General features: G+C 59.9%; 2 protein-coding genes across 6 annotated transcripts; one reads left to right on the forward strand and one right to left on the reverse strand.

The window, feature by feature from the left end:
- Positions 1–960: 960 nt before the first annotated feature.
- ZBTB4 (zinc finger and BTB domain containing 4) lies at positions 961–19442 on the reverse strand. 5 transcript variants are annotated; one of them, XM_044248986.1, is made up of 5 exons: positions 19398–19442; positions 8062–8152; positions 7743–7812; positions 6202–7295; positions 961–5534 (listed from the first exon to the last, which is right to left on the reverse strand). In XM_044248986.1, exons 4-5 carry the CDS (start codon positions 7284–7286, stop codon positions 3584–3586), a joined length of 3036 nt encoding a protein of 1011 aa, XP_044104921.1. In that variant the 5' UTR covers positions 7287–7295; positions 7743–7812; positions 8062–8152; positions 19398–19442; the 3' UTR covers positions 961–3583. The 5 variants fall into 5 exon arrangements, with proteins under 5 accessions (XP_044104921.1, XP_044104920.1, XP_044104922.1 ...); XM_044248985.1 differs by lacking the exon at positions 19398–19442 and adding an exon at positions 15699–15790; XM_044248987.1 differs by lacking the exon at positions 19398–19442 and adding an exon at positions 15699–15789 and having other exon boundaries at positions 8062–8143.
- On the forward strand, positions 14743–18527 carry SLC35G6 (solute carrier family 35 member G6). The gene is made up of 5 exons (XM_044250256.1): positions 14743–14809; positions 15512–15660; positions 15922–16146; positions 16953–17030; positions 17514–18527. Exons 1-5 carry the CDS (start codon positions 14743–14745, stop codon positions 18525–18527), a joined length of 1533 nt encoding a protein of 510 aa, XP_044106191.1.
- Positions 19443–19714: the final 272 nt, after the last annotated feature.

The following is a 19714-nucleotide window of genomic DNA, read 5'->3' on the forward strand; positions in this document are numbered from 1 at the left end:
CTGTCAAATAAATAAATAAATAAATCTTTAAAAAAAAAAAAAAAAACCTTAATTCAGGTTCCAGCTTTGGTGCTCAAACTGTAGATAGGTACTAAATTGCTCTGGGCCTGAGATTCCAGGACTGTAAAATGGAGCTAAGAATAGTATCTGTCCCCAAGTCTGAGGGTCATATGAGATGGGAGCAAAAGCTCTACCCAGTACACATCAGAGGTTGCAAACTGATGTGTTTGTGTGACCAGTGTTGTTGACCTGCACAATTTTTAGTGTGAGTTAGCTACTTTAAAAATTCGGATATTGCACAGAGAAGTTTGTATTTCTGGCTTCTCTCGGGGGAAAAAAAATTAAAACTGGTAACACCAGACCCGATTCCCCTGTTGGCAGCAATCTGCTAGGGCTGTTTGAGTGTGGCTGCCCACCCTGGTCAAGGTATTTGTTCCAGAATTCCTCAAACCAGCCCCCCACTCCGCCCCGCCCCGCCCAGTGGACCAGCTTGGCTTGTTTTACCTGCCCATACCTCCGAAACATTAGACAAAATTAAGGGGAGGGGCATGGTGATAAGCAGTTGAAGACAATGAGAGGCCAGGAGTAGAAAAAGAAAAGGTGGTCATATCTCACGACCATCCCTCATTTTATGCCCACTGCTTTTAGATTTGGAGAACGAGTGGTGCCAGGTGTAGTGTACCGGACAGTAGGATCCTGTGCCCAGCAGGCTGTGCGAACTGGGCTGAGTTAATGTGTCTGCCTGGAGGTCAGACCAAAGTCAGCTCGAGCACTAGTGACTACAGCCATTACAGGGAGGTGCGCGGGGTCCCCAAGCCTTCAACCTCCTCAGCAGCTGGAGGCTGTGCTCTCAGGGATCATCCAGCCAGCTCCCAAGGGGGGACAAGGGAAGCACATCTCCATCCAGCCCGCTGCCAGCCCCGCAAAGAACTGCACTTGGCATCTCACTGCAGAGCACAGTTTGTCTGTCTTGTTGGTTTATTGGCCTAGAGAGTTGGACACACACACAGATGCGGAGATAAATATTGGTCAGTTTCTCTAAATCTGGGTCCTCACTACATATAGAACTACAGTCTGTAGGATTCTAAACCTTGCGTGCTGTGGCACAGAGCCAGTGGCCTTTCCACTCCACCATCACCCTTCTCCCCAGGGAGCACCGGGAAAGAGGGCACAAACTGACAAGACTTGAATCATTTTCCAAAGACGAAATTGCAAAATCCCAAATTTCCAATGTCTGAAATTCACAATATTAAGTTCCCCAGCTCGGATACACGTATTTTGATCTCCAATTTGCCGCAACCTCATTTGTTGCCCAGAACCACCAAATTCTGGAAGCTAGTTTCCTAAATCATATTTGCCAAAAAAATAAATGTCTGCAATCTCAGTTCTCCCAAAAATGTCCGTGGTTTTGGAATTTTGACCTGTTCTGAAACGCAAATCCCCTGGTCCGTCCTCAACTCCTTCCGTTTCCTGTGCCTTTTTGCCTCAGAGGAGTGCAGGTTAAGGATAGAGGGGAGCTGTCATCGCGTCTGCCCCCTGCCTCCAAGGCTTCTGTCTCTCTTGTGGTTCCGCTGTGTGTGTGTGCGTGTGTGTATGTGTGTGTATATATGTGTGTGTGTGTATATATATATATATATATATAAAATTTGTGTGTAGATATATATATATATATGTATTCTTTATTATGTTTTTTTTCGCAGTTTTTCTAAAGTGCCAGAAACGAGATTTGTGGGAACTTTTTAGTGATTTTTTTTTTTGCATTTTCCCATTTTAAGCATTTTACCCCTTAAAAATTGGAACTTGGTACATTCAGTAGGAAACTCCACTCGGACTGTGGCCAAGACCAGGAAAAGTGCAAAGAGACAGAGGAGGAGAGAAGGAATGACACTCCTCCATGGTTAACATTCAGGAGCCTGTCAAAAACCTCCCCCTTCCTATAGACTCGGAGGGTAAGACGAGGCAGGAGGATGCTCCTGGTCCTTCCCCCAAGCTCACCTCCCTCCAAAAGCCATGATCTTGCCCTTTTAGCCGAGAAAGAGGGCAGCCATCTTGGCCCCGGAAAACAGTAGCTAGGATAAAGCTCCCATCTAAATGGTGGCAGCCTTTCCCCTTTTTAAACTGCACTCCTCTAATTCCCATTTACCAGATTTGCTCCCCCAAACTGGCTCTCCCCTTGTGAGCTGTATTTTTTTGGGGGAGGGGGTTGGGAAACGTTCATCCAATCACAGAGTGGGGATGCCCGGTCGTCAAAGAGAATTAGGAGCAAACATTTCTTCAACTCCCCCGCTGGAAGGAAACATATGGACCCCTGACCAGGGTTAACTAGTGCAAATTAGGGATTAGGGACTGTTTAAGGTCCCTGCACCCCATCCCTAGGCTGGGATCTTTGGGTGTGGGGAACTGAGTCAAAGATGGGGTGTAAGGTGCTATTCTGGAGGAAAAGTTGGTGGGGATACCCCAAAGCCCACCAAGGGAGTAGGATGGTTCCCCAAAAACCACCTGGAGTGAATGGTGAGGAAACGACACTGGGGAAGATGGAGGTAAAGGTAAGGATGGGAGGTCATGTGCAAATCTTGGGCTTAGCCACCCATCCAACCCCCATCACTTTTCTGGCTATTTGGTCTAGTCTGGGAGAAACCATCAGGAAGCAAAAACAAAAAAAAAGGGAGAAAGTAGATTCCCTTCCCCATCCCATATGGAGCTCCTCCCCCCTGACCCCCAAATCTGATTTAGCCCAGAAGAGGCCATAGGTAGAGGCAGGAAGAGGTGCGATCTGCTCACCTCTTTGCCTTGGAAGAATCTGGGGCTCACTGGATTTGGGGGTCAAGACTGGGCCAAGATTCGTGCTGCCCTGGGCTGGGAAAGTGCTCAGCCGTGGAACAGACAGGTAGCCCTCCTGGCAACACCTCCTTGACCTGAATCGGAAGAGGCCATCTCCAGAGTAGGAGAGTGAGGAGCAATATGGAAGACCCAAAGGCATGGGAGCCCAGGAAGGCATGGCATCGTCACGTGAAGGAGACAGGGACACAGAAACCCACCCCTGGAGAGAATGGAACCAGAAGCCATGCTCCCAGATGGGCGGGGGTCAGGTATCACAATGGTCTGGTCCAGGCCCTGGGCCACAAAGAATGGAATGTGCTAGGAAGCGTCTAGGCAGGGGCTTAGAGAAAGCTTCAGAATGAGGGGAGGTCACTAGGTGAGAGAGATGGTTTCCCCCGGGGTTTACGAATCAGGAGGGTGGGTTAGACATTCAGAGCTGGTGGGGGCTGTGAGTAGAGAGATTCATATAAGTATATTGCTCAGTTGCCCCGAGGGCTGGAGAAAGGATGGGAGCTGGCCCTGCCCCTCACGGAGGCCATTCCCTGGAGGAGAACTGAGAGGGGAACCACCCAAGATCCCTTCCCAGGAGATGGGAAAACTACAATCTCACACAAAGCAGCCTGACCCCTGAGCTCCAGGGGCCCCCAAGTCCCTGCACAAGAGTGTGGAGGGGCTCCCAAGGGGCAGGGAAGCCAGGGAGCTGGTAGTGGCAGGGGGTTCAGGGAAGGTGGCATCTGGTGAAAGGGGGAGGTGGGCCCAGAGCTCACCCCACATCTCCCTTCTGGGTTCTCTCAAGCCCTGCCCTTTCCCCTTCTCCCTTAGGGGGAACCGGTGGGGGAAGGGTCGGGGGAGGTGGGGTTGGGGGAGTAGGGGGCGCGGCTTGAGGATTGACTGCGTAGCCAAAGACCCCCGGAAGGAAGGGAAGGGCCCCCCCACCCTTCTCATCAGGTAGGACCATGTTAAGAGCAACCGGGAGAGCAGCCAGGTTGCTAAAGTTGTAAGGGTAGGCGGCAAGGAGCTGAGGGCCGTAGACGAGCGGGTAGGGTTCTGGGTAGAAGGTGACTTTGGCAGCCCCCATCCCCTCCACGCGGTCCCCCTCCCCAGCGCCCACCGGCCCCTCACTGCCAGCTTTGCCCCTCCCGCCGCCAGGTTCCCTGCCGCTCCCGATCAGAGCTAGGGGAAATTCCTGCACCGGCGGATAGGCATAGGTGCCCCCTCCCGCCACAAGCGGGGGCTCCTCACCCCCCGAGATGACAGGGTCCTGCAGAGAGGCGGCCTCGGGCGCTCCCTCCGCGGCAGCCGCGGCGCTCCCGCCCCCCGCCTCCCCGCTGGACGAAGACACCTGCATCTCTTGAGGGGCCTCCTCCTTGACATCCGCGGCTCTGGCGCCAGCGCTGCCCTTGGAGTAGGCGATGACGGGCGTGGGGGTGCCCCCGGGACGCTCGGCCGCGTGCCTCTGCCCGTGGCGGCTCAGGGCGGCCGCCGTCTTGCACACCTTGGCGCAGTGCGGGCAAGCGAAGCGGCTGGAGGGCCTGCGGCCGCCGCGGGCCCCGTGCGCGCCGCCGCCGTGTGCCTCCTGGTGCTTGCGCAGCTTCCGCACGGTGGCGAAGGTCTGGGCGCAGTCCCCGCAGCGGTGCCTCCGCTCGGCCCGGGCGCGCCCCGCGGGGCCCTCGGCGGCCGGCGCGTCCTCCCAGCTCCTGCGTTCTGGCTTCTGCCTCCAGCGCGGCGGCCGGCGGCCTCGGGGCAGAGCTCCGCCTCCGCCGCTGCCCGCCGCCCCGGCCTTGCGCTTGGGCTTGTAGGAGTAGTAGGGCCGCCAGAGCTGGTCCTCCCCGCCGGCCCGCGATTCCTCCTCGTCGTCCTCGTCGTCGTCCTCGTCGTCGTCGTCGTCGTCGTCGTCATCCTCGCTCTCCTCCACCTCCTCCCCGCTCAGCTCCCCGGGGCGCAGGTCAGTCTCTGAGATGCGGCGCTTGACAATGGCCTCCTCGCCGATGCGCACAGTGATCTGACACAGTGGAGGTGCGGCCTGGAGCTGAGAGGGGCCCCGGCCAGGCCCCGCAGGGGGACCCCCACCCCCGCCAATCCCGCCGGCTGGCTTGGCCGTGTAGGTCAGAGTCCTTCCAGCCCGTGGGTTGCGGCCCTTGGCCTCCTCCGTGGCGGTGGCCGGGCCAGCGGCGGTGGCCGGGCCGCCCGCGGTGGTGGGGCTGCTCGGCGTGGCTGCAGGTTGGGGGGGAGGCGGTGGGTACTCACGTTTTTTGGGGGGCCTCGGGGGCGCAGTGTAAGTGATGACCGAGGCGGCTTGGGCTCCCCCAGCGGTGGCCGCCCCCACCCCTGCTCCACCACTGCTGCTGCGCCCGTGAACAATGACCGAGGGAGCAGGGTGGGCAAATGCTATGACGGAGGGCGGGGGGCCGGGCTGCGGGGCGGGAGGGGGCCCAGGTGGGGGGCTGGCAGGCATGGCTACCGGGGCCGGTGTGTTGAGGCTTGGAGAGAGGGGGGCGTCGGGGGCGGCCTGGCTATAGGTCTTGTAAGGCCGCTTGGCAGCCCGCATGGGAAGCAGGCGGTACAGCTTGAGGGTATTAAGCTTGGGCTTGTAGCCTCCATTGGGCGTCTTCTCACTGGCTAAGAGCCCGGGGCTAATGCCGTGGAAGGCTCGCTGGTGGGTCTTCAGGTTATAATAAGTGACAAAGGTCTCCCAGCAGAAGATGCACTGGTACCTAGGCCGGGACAGCAGGGAACAGGGCAGGGAGAGAGACATGAGAGTCAGGGGGCCCCCGAAGCCAGGTCTCAGCTGCCCTAATCCTACGACTTCCCCACCCGGGCACTTGCCCTCATTTCATGCCACTGGTCCCATCCTGCCAGCCTCTCCAGAGGTACAGCCCTAGCTCGGTGACCCCACCGGCTGTGAGGTGCTGGGCCCCAGAGGGTCTGCCTGTGAACCGGGAATAATCACGCACCTCGCCTAACCCCCCGGAGCCTTCTCTGAAGCCCCGCTGACGGATGGGGGGTGTCTCACAAGCAAGGACAGGTGGGGGGAAGACACCTTACAACTCCCCGTGGTCCTGCCTGCGCCCTCCACCATCTCCTCCTACGGGGGCAGCTTCCTCTTCCCTGGCTGGGGGACCTTCCCCAGCGCACCAGCCTGGACCCCAGACACCCAGAGGTGCCAGTGAGCATCGGGGGAGGGAGAACCCAGGCTGGAGGGAGGTGGCTGCACCCGCCGGGAGGAGCTGGTGACCAGGGGTGAGGGGGTGAGCAGGCAGGATTCCCGCCACTTACTGGGTCCAGCTCGCACACCTCTGTAGTTGGCAGCCAGGGCCCCATCCCAACAGCCCCCCACCCTCCCCCACCCCACCGCGCCTGGCCGCCTGGCCGGTGGCTCACCTGCGCTCCCCGGTGTGCCACACCTCGTGCTTGGTCCGGTACTCCGCCAGCGCGAACACCTTCTCGCAGTAGCGACAGGGGTACTTCCTGCGCCATGAGTGCACGTTGCTGTGCCGCTTCAGGCTGGACAGTGTCACGTAGGAGCGCTCGCAGGCGGCGCACACGTACAGCACATGGCCGCCCACCACCTTCACCACGTGCTCGGGGCCGCCGCGGAAGCCCACTGGCGTCGGCAGGGCCGAGGCATCCACACCGGCGGGACCGCTGGGAGCTGAGCCCCCGGAGGCCAGCCCTGCAGTACCCCGGGTGCCGGCCCCGCGGCGGCACTGTGCCTCATGGGTCTGCAGCCGTTTGGGATGGATGAAGCTTTTCCCGCAGCGCGGGCAGGGGAGGGGCCGACGGGACAGGGGGGCCTGCGAGTCAGAGGCCTGGGCCTCAGCCCGGTCCCCCTCCCACTCCCCGGCAGGCCTCGGCCCCGGCCCAAAGCTGTCATCTTCGGGCTGTGAGGTGGCCATGGGCGCTGGGGCAGGAGGTACCCAGGCATCGCCTCCTTCCCCCAGGCCCTGCAGCCGGGAAATGCCCAGCCGCCGCCCCAGAGCTCCGATCTCTGCCACCGCTGCCCCGTCCCCTCCGCCGCCAGGTAGAGCAAGCCGGGCGCTATAGATGAAGTTGAGGACATCAGAGAAGGCAGCTGCGGGGACCCCTGGCAGCTCCAGGACCCGGGGTGGGGAGGAAGTGGGGGGTGAGGCCGGAGGGGGGGAAGAGGAGGAAGAGGAAGAGGAGGAGGAGGAAGAAGAAGAGGAGGAGGAGGAGGAAGAGGAGGAGGAGGAGGAGGCAGCTGTGGTGGTGGTCGGGTTAGGGGCAGAGCCCCCAGTAACTGGTGGGAGGGGGAGTGGAGCTGAAGCAAGCAGGGCCTCTCTGAAGAAGGGACTGGAAGCAGCCAGGACACTGCGGTGAGCAGGGAACTTGGTGTCTCCAGCTATGAGGGTGACGTCACAGAAGAGGCCTCGGAGCCGCTGCTCATTGAGCTGACGCAGGACGGCGGGGGCATGCGACGGGTCCGTCACCTCCGCTGGAGGGGGCATGGCGCCAGCCTGGACAGGGGAGAAGAGGCCCGGGGAGGACGTCAGAGGCCCCGGGGGAGGTGGAGAGGGCCTCTGACACCAGGGAGATGACTTGGGAGGGCAGGGGGCGGGGGTCTGTTGGTCAGAGACTGAAGAAAGTGACAAACTTCCAGCCGCAGAAGGCAGGGGTTGACCTTAGCCACGCTCACCTGGCCAGCATCCAGCCCTGGCATGCCAAACACCCGGGGCTGGAGGAGGCCAGGGCTGGCTCAGGTCAAGATGAAGGTCAACAGGTCAAAGGCCCCAAAGTCACAGACCAGAGGCATCAGCAATGGTCACCTCTCTCCCTCCGGGAAGAGGATGCTGCCCCGCACACGACTACTGACCACTTCGCTGGGCTCCACAGCCTCGAAAAACTGCCCTGTGTCCGGTCGGTCCCCCCTCTTCCCCGGGCTGTGGGCACTCACGCCGCCTCACCTGAGGGCACAGCCAACATGGAGCAGAGCAGGGGAGGCTCAGCGAGTCCCTTCTGCAGGGCCTCTTCCTTCTGGGGAGACACAAACCGTGCCCTCAGGAGCAGAGCTGGCACGGAAGGGACCCCGGGGGGAGGGGGTGGCGCAGGACGTGGGGTCAAGGACGGACGCCCGGGCTGCTGGGCTGAACCCTCCCGGGGGGGCCCGTCTGGTTCTGGGTTGCCGCCTCTGGCCCGAGCTAGAGGTCACACTCTTCGGTGGGCAGTCCTGTTCTGCCAGCCTGAGAAGCACCAGCACGAGACAATCTGCGTGTTTCGATTCACCTCCACGTGACGCAGCAGCGTAGCGCAGTCCCATAGGTCCAGGGAAGCCTCTTGGATCGCTCTCAAGTCCCTTTGGCCCAATCTTCCGGGGCTCAAAGAAAATCAAAGATTTGCATGTTGTCTTTCATTATAATCGCCTCATTTGCATATCAAAACAGATTTCCTAGAGCTTTTTTATTGGGCCCAACTGCCAGACAGTGGATCTAGCAGAGGACCTGCACGCACGCCCACGCCCACACCCACACCCACACACACAAGCACACCCCAGCCCCATGTATCCTGGAGGAGCTTTCTGGTGCCTGGGGACCAGCAGGGACTACAGACTGACTGAGACATACATACGCCAGCTTGTTCCCATCTCTGGAGGGCACTGGAAAGGCCACCAGAGCCAACATGAAGCAGCTTGGGTCCCTCTCCTTACTCTGAAGGCTGGTGGCTTTGGGACTTTGGCTTAAAAAGGAGGAAGGGAAACACAATCTCTGAGCTCAGTTCTTGCTAGAGGGCCCTCCGAAAGGAACAGCGGGCGAGCCCAATGGGAGCTGTGGCAGTGACTGCACAGAAAACCCCGCACAGCCACTTCCCTGGTGGTGGGCACCCTCGGCACTCTGGGGTCCCATTTCTCATCGGAAGATGTGGGTTCCAGGGCCATACAGTCTCACACAGCTGGGAATAACGGGGGCCTGCTGAGCACAGGCCCCTCTCGTCCACCGTCCAGGAAACCCCAGAACTCTCTCCTTCCCCATGCCCTGGGCCACACATGCCCTCTGAGCTACCGTGCAGCGGGAGTTCCTCATAAACCCCCCCTTTCCACCAAAACCCCTCTATTAGTCAGTCATACCATCTGGGCCACAAGGCCTCCCTGCCACAACCCATGTCATGTTCCCGAAAAGATGGCTCTGATTCCTCTCCTGGAGCAGGAGGAAGGTGGTAAAGAGGGGTGCTGTTCAAAAACTCCAACACCCCAAGTGTGAGGCACACACCAGCATGGGTCAGGTGCTCCCCCAAGCTCACCCAAGATCGCAGGTGGGCCGGGAATCCTACAGAAGCTGCCCCGCGTGCAGGCCTGTGTCCAGCTTTGGGGATAGAGTGAGGAAAGAGGGAGAGGGTTCCCCCTTTCCTGGGCCACTGGGACCCCCAAGAGCTAAGTGCTTCACTCGCAAGACCCTCCGCTCCTCATCACTACTCTAAAGGGAGCGACTCGGCTTCCCCATCGTAGAGGTTTTAAGTCATCTCCACTCCCAACATGGGGCTCCAACTCACAACCCTGAGGTCAAGAGTCGCGCGCTCCACTGACTGAGCCGGCCAGGTGCCCCAGCTTCCCATTTTAAATGGACAGCCTGGGGGGCTCAGTCGGTTGGGCGTCCACCTTCGGTTCAGGTCATGATCCCAGGGTCCTGGGATCGAGCCCCGCATTGGGCTCCCAGCTCAGCAGGGAGCCTGCTTCTCCCTCTGCCTCTGCCTGCTGCTCCCCTGCTTGTGCTCACTCTCTCATGTGTTCTCATTAATAAATAAAATCTTTTTTTAAAAAAAAAGGGGGGGGGCAGCCTGAAGCTAGAGATGCCGGGTAGCTGGCCCAAGAATGCATGACCAGCGAGTAGCCTGGCTGGGGTCTGCTATGGGGAAGTCTGGCTAGGAAGCTTGTTTTCTTCACTGGAACTGTGTTCACCAGGAAGGAGGACAGGTTTCTAGATGTGATATTGTGACCCTGTAGGAAATAGGTGTATTTTGTCTGCATCCCTATTCCTGACACAGTGCTCCTAAAATTCTTATAATTTCCCAAGTGATAGAGGGGCTAGGAGCACCTTTCGTGCTAATATCTGGTCTTTGACCCTGGTCCCTGACACAGAACTCCTAAATCCTCTGGAATTTCCTGGGTGACAGGAGCATCTTTTGTTCTCAGTGAGGTGACCTGGGTGGTCTCCTGGAGAGTTTCAGGGTGAGGGCAGTTCACCCCCAAGACCTAGCCATGTTTAGAAGCTTGGGGCTTTCAGCTCACTGCCATCCTCCGTGGAGGGGCCAGGGGCTGGGGACCGAGTTCATAACTGACCACGCCTACGTGCTGAAGCCTCCACCATGGGGTTTGGAGAGCGTCTGGGTCAGTGGCCGCATTCACCTGCCAGGAGGGCGGTGTACCCTAACTGGCAGAGACAGGAGGGCCTGAGCTCAGGACCTTTCCAGACTTCAGCATTTGTAGCTTGTTATTTGGCTACAATATTATCATGTAATTTTCATGCAATAAACCAGTCAACCCAAGTAAGCATCTCCCCCAGTTCTACCGGCCATTCTAGCAAATTCTTGAAGCTGAAGAGAGGGTCATGGGGAACCCCGACGTATAGCTGGCCAGCCAGAACTATGGGAGACCCGGACTCATGGCTGACATCTGGAGTGGGCCGGCTCAGGGGACTGAGTCCTTCATCTGCGGGATCGGACTATACCTCCAGGGAGACAGTGTCAGAATTGAGTCGAATTGTGGGACCCCCAGCTGGCGTCCGAGAATTGGTCCATGTGCAAAAACCCCCCACGTTTGTTCTCAGAAGTAGAGAAGTAGTTCTCTAGTAGAGAACCAGTGGTGTTTCGTTTGTTTGTTTGTTTAACAGCAGTCGCTATTAACCTATTTACCTGCCCATCTAGGACGTTTTGTGAAAATCAGAGGAAGGGAAAAAAATTCGAAGAGGGACCCTTTCCTCTGGAGGAGGTAGCAGGCCTGCACGAGGGCACACAGTGGAGGCTCACCTCCAGCCCCGCTCCGCCCCACCCCCCCGCCGTTGGCCAGGCCTGCCCACCTGCTCAGGCACGTGGCCTTGGCGCCTACTGCCCCGTGGCTGGGTACTGACAGCCAAGGTACCTCTGCATGAGGCCTGTCAGGGTTCCTGAGAACCACAGAGGTCCGAAGCCTGCCCGGCCCTTAGAGATCCCCCAGAAACATCCTCATCTCGGTCCCTGTAGCTGTCATTGAGGAAAATCCTTGTGTGACGAGCACAGTGCAAAGCATTTTATCTGCATCGACTCATGTCAACACTCAACAGGACTCCAGACAGCCACAGTGCAGTCTGTCATCGACCCCACTATACAGATGAGTAAACGGAGGCTTGTAGTGTGCCAAACTCCTCACCGGAAAGGGGAGAGGATGCAGAGGTGGGGCCATCTGACACCCCCAACCCATCTCCCTGCTAACCAAGCCGGGGTCGGGACCTAGCTCACCAGAGTTCAACTGCCCATCGCTGACAACTACCCTACGGGGTTTTACAGGAGGTGAAGACAGGAGTTTTGTGAGCCTGGGCAAGTTCCCTAACCTCTCCCTCTCTCTCAGGTTCTTTGTCTGTAAGGTGGGATAATGCGTGGTTCACTTCGGAGGGCTGTCTGTAGAGATCAAGCGAGCTCCTGATGGGGAGTACCTAGTACAGTACTTGGTACTCAGTTAAGTGCTCAGCAAACACTATAGCTCTTATTATTATCTTGGAACTCAGTCCCAGAAAGTAGTGGGGGGATGTGGTAAGGAAGAGGAGGCAGAAATCAAGCTCAGGGCAGGTTGGTGGCTCTGTGGTTTTTTGTTTTTTATTTGTTTTCACGGTTTCCCCGTTCTTGACTGGCTATGTGACCTGAGAGGTGTGACGGAGGGGGTGCTCTGAGCGCCTCCTGCTGTTCCCTCTGCCTGAAATGTTCTTCCTCGGATAGCCCCACGCCTCGCTGCCCCACCTCCTTGAAGCCTTGCCCCAAGTCCCCTTCTCCAGGAGGCCTTCCTGGCCACCCACACCTCCCTACACTTCCTAGCCCTCTCCTCTCCTTCCCTCCTTGGCACTTAGTGAAACATACTGCTCGTTTCTCTCTGGAATGTAAGCTCCGAGGGAGGGAGATGTCCCCAACTTGCTCACTGCTGTCGCCACAGCTGAGACTGGGGCCCGTATGTAATGGGAGAATTCAAAAACATTTGGGGGAATGAATGGATCTGTCTTTTTCAAAGTCATCCCAGGGTCTGTCTGCTCTCCGGGAGGAAGCCAGACTCAGTACAGACCGACTGGCCAGCAGCTGGAGAGGAGGAGGACGACACCACCACAATCGGGGCACGTACACTTTGCCCGATATGCTCCCAGGGTTTTTGCGTGGATTGTCGCACCGCACGATTTCCTCTAAGGTTGGTATTTATATCATCCCAATTTTACAGATCTGAAAACTGAGACTCGTGGGGCGTGGGGGGATGGGAATGCCCAGCTGAAGGTCATGAAGCACACGAGCACCAGAGTCAAAATCCAGACCCAGGCTCGTGTGAACTCGGATACGAGCTCTTTCCCCTCTGCTAGCCCACCTGATCCTGCTCTGAAGGGCCTACGGGCGGCCAGCGGGTGACAGACATCACCACTAAGGTCTCACGTGCTAAGCCCTAACTGTGTCACGTCTGACTCCGCCCTTTCCTTGGCTCCCCACGTCCAGCCCTCACCAGGCTGGGTCGCACCGGCCGCCAGACTGGGGAATGACTCTGGAAGCCTTCCCTTCCACCCACCCCTGGCCCCAGGACTAGCTCAGGCCCAAGGTTACTCCCCTGCCTCCAGGCCTACCTCCTGGCATCCAGCCCTCCTATTGCTAAGGGTCCCTGTCCCCAGCTGGCTCAGGCCCTATGGACCCTGGGCTCGGAAACCTTCACTGGCCCCCACTCACTCGGGGGTAAAATTCAGACGGCTCAGCCAGCCATTCAAGGGTCCAGTTCCAATCTTCCTCTCCAATCCTGCCTTGTGTTAAGACTCCCTTCAGGCACCCAGGGTGCTCTCCCACCTAACGTGGCCTCTGGCTCCCCGTCTTTGCCTGCACCGGCTCTCCTGCCAGAGACGAAACCTCTCTCAACCTCTTCCCGAAGCCCACCAAAATGTAATTCAAATGTCACTTCCGTCATGGCCCTCCCTGACCCACAGTCCAAGACAGTCTCTCCTGTGCCTAGCTCATCAACACGGGGTACCCCTGTGGCCAGCAATCAGCACCCAACTGTAGGTCCTCACTGCCTGGGCTGGGACTCCCCACATCATTGTCAAAACACGCTGGTCTTCTAAGCTGGCCTGGTACAGGTGCTAGGTTCTTCAGAAACGGGGGAGAAGTGTGTGTGTGGGGGGGGTGGCGCACAGAGAGGCCTGCAGAAAGCTTCATTCAGAAAGGCAGCAGAGAATGGCCTGAAAGAGCACAGAATCTAGAGCTTTCTCTCTTACCAGCAAGGTGGCTTTGAGCAAATGACTTAACTTCTCTGGGTTCAGCTGTCTTCATTGGAAAAAGGGAGATGATTCGAACACCTCCTTCCACGGGGTGTTGCAAAGAGTACATGAATGAAGACGTGGAAAAGCACGGAGAGCAGGGCCCGGGACACTGTGCATGCTCGATCCGAGTTCACTGCCACTGCTATGGGCCCGGCCCTGAGAAGGGGGGCTGGCACGGGCAGAGCCCCCAGACTAGAGCTGCCGTCCAGGCACTTTCCCATGTGCCACTTACATCCCCGTCAGAAGACCAGGGCAGGGATCAAGTCCCATTTTACTTATGAGGAACCGAGGCTCCCTCAAGGCCAGAACACTTCACATCTAGTCCAGACCCCCCTCCCCTCCAGCAGGCCATAATGGACCCGCTGTGTCTGCCTCCCACAGCGGCCAGCAGACCCCCAGTCCCATGGCACCAAAGGGCCTGGCCCCAGTGCCCTCCTCACCCACTCACTGTGCAGTACGTAAGCGCGCCCCCCGCCCCCAGCCAGGCCAGGCGCAGCACACACACCTCTCACTCCTACACACACACACACACACACACACACACACACACACACACACAGGTGAGGAAAACCTGTTCTGAGCAATCTGCCTCGTGAGTGAATTCCATTCCCAGACCCCTCCACAGGGGGAGCGGCCCCATGTGCGTCACAGAAGAGCAGAAAAGCAGAGGTACGGCGGGGAGGGGGTAGAGAGGAGGGTGAAGCCAGAGGAGGGGACTGAAAACTTCGTGTTTCTTTTTTCCATGTCAGTGACAAGAGTCACACCCGGCCTTTACGTAAACACAGCCAAGAAGCCACCCGGGGCCAAGCTTAGTTTCCTTGCCACAGCCAGGCCTCTCCTCCCGGTGACCCTGACATGGACCCCGCACAAAGACCGGCCGGGCCACCCCAACAACACCCAGGCCTCCCGCCCGCTGCCCTTGCTCTGCCCCATATTTATCTCGCTGCCTCCTTCATAACAGATCCCCACGGCAGCCCCACATGGCCGCTCAGCCACACGGAAGGCAGGCACGCACACACGGCTTGCGCCTGATCTCCTGGGGCTGAGGCCCACATTGCCCTTGTCACGCCACCTCCCTCCCCACAAGTGTTTTCTGACCGGCTCGCCTCTCAGCCCCACAGAACAGATAGGCTCCCACAAACAACGTCACAAAAGAATCCCATAGAGATTGTTACAGACACACAACCTTGCCCTCGCCTGGCTGCCCACAATCCCATAAACACAACCTGTACGTTCCCCCAGCCGGGGGTCCACGACCCCACAAGTACCTAGACATACCCTGGGGGCTTCTCACTTGCCACACAGATCCTGGGGACCTGAGTTCTAGAGCTGCTTCCCCCCACCGTGCAACTCACTCAACACGCAGCCCCACGAACCCTGCGGGCGGGCCATCCTCGCCAACACGGGGCCACACCTCAGCAGGGCACAGAAAGGGGACCCGGACATGACACCTTCCGACCCAGAGGTACACAACAGCCCCCTCCAGACGGGCACATACCCGCCGCCCGCAGGTGCCCTCCACAGCACATACCCTAACCACGCCAGCTGCGCAGAAAACAACAGTTCATAAATAGTTCATGTGTGCGAGAAAACACATGCCAGCAGCAAACATACATAAAACCACACATCTGACAAAACTCTGCATGGATTGTGCCCTGCTTTCCTATGCGGACCTGTCACGCAGAGCCACAGGGCCACCTCTTGTAATTCTGCCCCACACCCCTGGACACCCCTCCACCAGGCTCTCTGTCCCCGTGGCTCAGGCCGGGCCCTACCCGGACCCCTGGCCGCCGGACCAGCAAACGGTGGCGCCCGGGGAGAGGTTTACCTTGCCCCACAACACAGCAGGAGACACACAATCTCCGGGACTCACAGTCACAACCCTGCCCCGACGGCACAGCGGCTCCGGGGCCCCTGCCCGCCCTGCGCACCCCGCACACCCCAACTCTGGGGCGCTGGGCGGCCCACCCCTCCCCCTCTCCGCCTGGCTCCTACGCCATCGCCCTCCCAGCAGCTTGCAGCGCCGGCCCGGGCTCACACCCGCCCCACCCCACCCCCAACCTGCCCCACGGAGGGGTGGGGGGCGCCGGGCTGCAGAATTAACCCTTCGGGAGGGGAGGGAGCGCGACCCCCTCCCCAGCCCTGAGCAATCGCGCCCCCCGGCCGTCGCCGGGTCGGACGCCGCACCGGGGGCCCCCTTAGTCGCCCCCCAGCGCCGCGCGCGCCTGGAGGCGGGGCCAAACTCAGCCCCCGACCCCTAAGCCCCCAGGTCAACCCCAGAGGGGAGCGGTCGCGGCGCGGGGCGCGGCCCGGGCCCCCGCGGCGCCGGGCAGGCGGGGAGGGGGCCCGGCTGTTGGCTCCGGTCCGCCCTGGCCCTGCCCGGTTCGCCCCGGGGCCCACCTGACTGCGATGGCGCCGCGTCCGCCAGGCCCGGCTCATCCCCGTGGCCGCCCCCGGCCGCTCCGGTTTCGCCCGCCTCCAGCTCCGGCTCCGGCTCCGGCCCCGGCCCCCCCAACGCCCGGCCCCGGCCCGGCCCCGCCGCCGCCGCCACCGCCGCCGCCGCCGCTGACATCATCGGCTCCCCCCGCCCCGGTCCTACCCCCACCCCCACCCCCGGAAACAGTACCCCCCCAGCGCCGCCGCCGCCGAAAGGAGGCCGGCGCAGCGCAGCCGACACCGACGCAGGGCTCCCGGCTCAGGCTCCGGGGTGAGCGCGCCCGACGGCCTCGGCCGGGACAGATCCCGGGACGGAAACGGCGCCGTGCCGGGCCGCCGGACGGGTGGACCCGAAGCGGGCGCGGGTCTGGCCGCGGCACCCCCGCGGGCCCGCACGACCACCCACGCCCTGGCAAAGGGACGTCCCCCCACCCTCACACACCCCCCACCCTCACACACCCCCCCCCCCCGCGCCCTGCACGCCCTTCACTCGGCGGGGCCCAGCGCCCAGGGCACGCACACCCTCTCCGCAGATACACAACATGGCAGGCTTGCGATCCGGCCCAGTGGGACCCACAGACCCATGCTCAGCAGACTCACGGGGCTGGCCCTGGACACACGCACTTGCCCACCCCCCTCCCCAGAAAGACACAGAGCCCCCCATCAGGCTGCAGGCCAGGCAGGCCCCAGCCCAACAGAAGTGACTACCAGTGCAGATGAACACGCAGCTCGAATTTTGTCCCCACCGGCAGAAATCTCCACATCTATACATTCGTGCATAAATGCAGAGGCCTTGGTGTGCGCCTCCTGGGACACCACCACCAACACACCAGGTGCGAGCACACACAGAACAAACACGCATTCCTGAAACTCCAGAGGGACAGTCCCAGAGACTCCTCCCTGGCCTTCAAAAATCAGAGCTGGGGAGACCCCGGAGCCAGCCCTCAGAGCTCCTTCCCGCAAAACCTTTCTGAAACAAGGTGAGACATACGTAAACAAAGTTACATAAAGCCAAAGAAGTCTCATCACAGGGCTACTCAGAAGGAGGGAAAGAAAAAAAAAAAAGGAATGAGACAATCTTGGGAGTCAGACAGACATAGAGCCAGCTGGGTTGGAAACAACGAGAAACTAGGCCCACCCCCACCTCAGGAAGGTTCCAGGGAAGAACCTCCCCCCCCCTCAGGAAGGTTCCAGGGAAGAACCCCACTCCCACTCCAGCCAGGTCACAAGGGCTGGAGCTCCGAAGGGCCCAGGGCCCCTGAGCCAGGAGTAGAGGAGGAAGTCCAAGGAAAGATGGTGAGTGTGGGGGTCAGGGAGGCATGGCCCCCTTCCCGGAGCTCCTGGCTGCTCCCTTTTGTCTCTTCCCCTCAAACTTTCCCAGCTGTCCTGGAGACACCCACAAATGAAACTCACAATGGTGTACCCAAGCATCCGCGGAACCTGTGACATCATACCAACGCCCAGCATCTGAGGCTACCTTCCCGTCCCCAAACCAACAGAGCCCCCCGGGTCCTTTTTCTTCTCCTCCGAACAGCCTACCCAGAGAAACACGATACTCCGAGACCACTTACCCCCTGCTTCCTGCTTTAGAGGCCCCAGGCCTGTACTGTACCCCCTCATCCAGTTTTGGGCCCTTTCTAGCTCCTGAGGGTTCTCAGCAAGACAGCCCGACCCCACTACTGTCCCGTGAGGTCCCAGACCCCACCCTGGCATTCACCCCACCCCCTGCTCCCCGGGGCCACGGCTGCCCTAATGCCCCAGCTCCTTTCTCCCCCACAGGCTGGCAATCACCCTTACTTCAACCTGCCCGACTTCACCCAGCCATCGCCGCCCTCCACTCCGGCCAGCCTCCCCCCGCACCAGCGCTGCCGGCCCTCCGATGCCACCAAGGGCCTGCTCGTGGCCCTGCTGGGTGGGGGCCTGCCTGCTGGCTTTGTGGGCCCCTTCTCCCGCATGGCTTACCAGGCCTCTCGCTTACCCTCGCTGGAGCTGCTCATCTGTCGCTGTCTCTTTCACCTCCCCATTGCCCTGCTACTGAAAGTGCGTGGTGACCCCCTGTTGGGACCTCCCGATGTCCGGGGCCGGGCCTGCCTCCATGCCCTGCTCAACGTCCTCAGCATTGGGTGCGCCTACAGCGCGGTTCAGGTGGTGCCTGCTGGCAACGCAGCCACGGTCCGCAAGGGCTCATCCACCGTCTGCTCTGCCCTCCTCGCCCTCTGCCTCGAGAGCCAGGGTCTCAGCGGCTACGACTGGTGTGGTCTGTTGGGCAGCACCCTGGGACTCATCATCATTGTGGGACCTGGACTAGGGACGCTGCAGGAGGGGACCACGGGCCTCTACACCGCCCTGGGCTATGTGCTCGCATTCCTGGGCGGCCTGGCACTGTCGCTGGGGCTCCTGGTCTATCGTTCCCTGGACTTCCCCTCTTGCCTGCCGACAGTGGCCTTCCTGTTTGGCTTGGTGGGGCTGGTGGGCTCGGTGCCAGGCCTCTTCATACTGCAGACCCCTGTGCTGCCCAGCGATCCTCTGAGTTGGAGCTGTGTGGGGGCCGTGGGGATCCTCGCCCTGGTCTCCTTTGTGTGCGTGAGCTATGCAGTCACGAAAGCCCACCCTGCCCTGGTGTGCGCCGTCCTGCACTCCGAGGTGGTGGTGGCCTTGATGCTGCAGTATTACGTGCTCTATGAGACCGTGGCGCCTTCTGACATCATGGGGGCAGGGGTGGTGTTGGGCAGCATTGCCATTATCACCGCCCAGAACCTCAGCTGTGAGAGGGAGGGGCAGGTGGAGGAGTGAGATTCAACCGGAGAGCCTGGGGGTTGGGGGGGCAGGGGGAAATAGGAGGAGAGACTGGAATACAAACATGGGAGAAGCAGCGACCAGAAAAGAGCTGATACCGGAGAGGGACACCCCTCTCAGGGGTGGAGAGGGGCTCTGCCTAGATCTGGAACAAGCGTGGGGACCAAAACATGTGATGTCTAGGCTGGGGCTTGGGGATCAGGGCATAACTACAGGGCAAGTGAGGTCGGAGGAGCCAACTGAGGGGCTGAGAGGCAGGCCCGCCATGAGCCATGGGGAGGATTTTTCCCTCAGCAGCAGAGAGAAAAGCATTGGGGCTGGAGTGTTTGGGGGGGTTTTCAGGCAAAGGGACAGAGCAAGCAGCTGGGGTCAGGGAGTGTGCCTCCCCAGCCCCCACAAGACACGGTTTCCTTCCCTCATGGTTATGCCTCCTCCCCCCGGGGGGTGACGTGACACTGACATCAAACAAGGATCACTCTGAATGTGGCTGTGCAGTTGGTGTCATCTCTGCTTTGGAAGGAGAGTGAAAGTCCTACTCCGCTCTCATTGGAGAATCCCTTGGGATCCCTGCCCGCCCCCCGCCCCCGCCAATCTGGTTTCTGAAATATTCTGGAAGGGGATAGGATTTCCTAACGTTCAGACGCCTTGACCCTGAATCCCCCAGGACTTCTGTGCCCCGCCCCGTGGCTAATCTGCTTTTCCTGGATTGTCGCGGTCCCATGATCTCTCCCGGACAGTGGCCAGCCTCCTTCCGGAGAAGACCCCCTGAGCGGCTCGGGCCGGGGGCTCCCGGGCCAGAGTTCCGTATTGCACTCCTTGGGAGGCCGGGAGGTGCCCACCCGTCCCAGGAGGCCGCTCGACAAATACCAGCTACTTCCGGACAAGCGATTGGCCTCGCCATCTTGATCGGTTCATGCATATTCAGTATGGATACTGCATATTCATGAGCAAGGGCTGTCCCCGGCGCTCCACACACCCCCCCTCCCGGAACCCTCTTGGGAGGATCCGGCCGACCCCGCCTCCTTCATTACCGATTCGCAGAACAGACCATTTTCCAGCGGAGGGAAGGGGGGTAAATATTCATGGGAGACTTTTGCTGAGGACGAAAGCACGGTCCAAACTAGAATAAAAGCGGCCTGTATTCCACCTCGGTTCTTTAAACTTAAATCTCAGGGCAGGAGGGA

The sequence above is a fragment of the Neovison vison genome, chromosome 5 (assembly GCF_020171115.1).
Source record: "Neovison vison isolate M4711 chromosome 5, ASM_NN_V1, whole genome shotgun sequence".
Lineage (NCBI taxonomy): Eukaryota > Metazoa > Chordata > Mammalia > Carnivora > Mustelidae > Neogale > Neogale vison.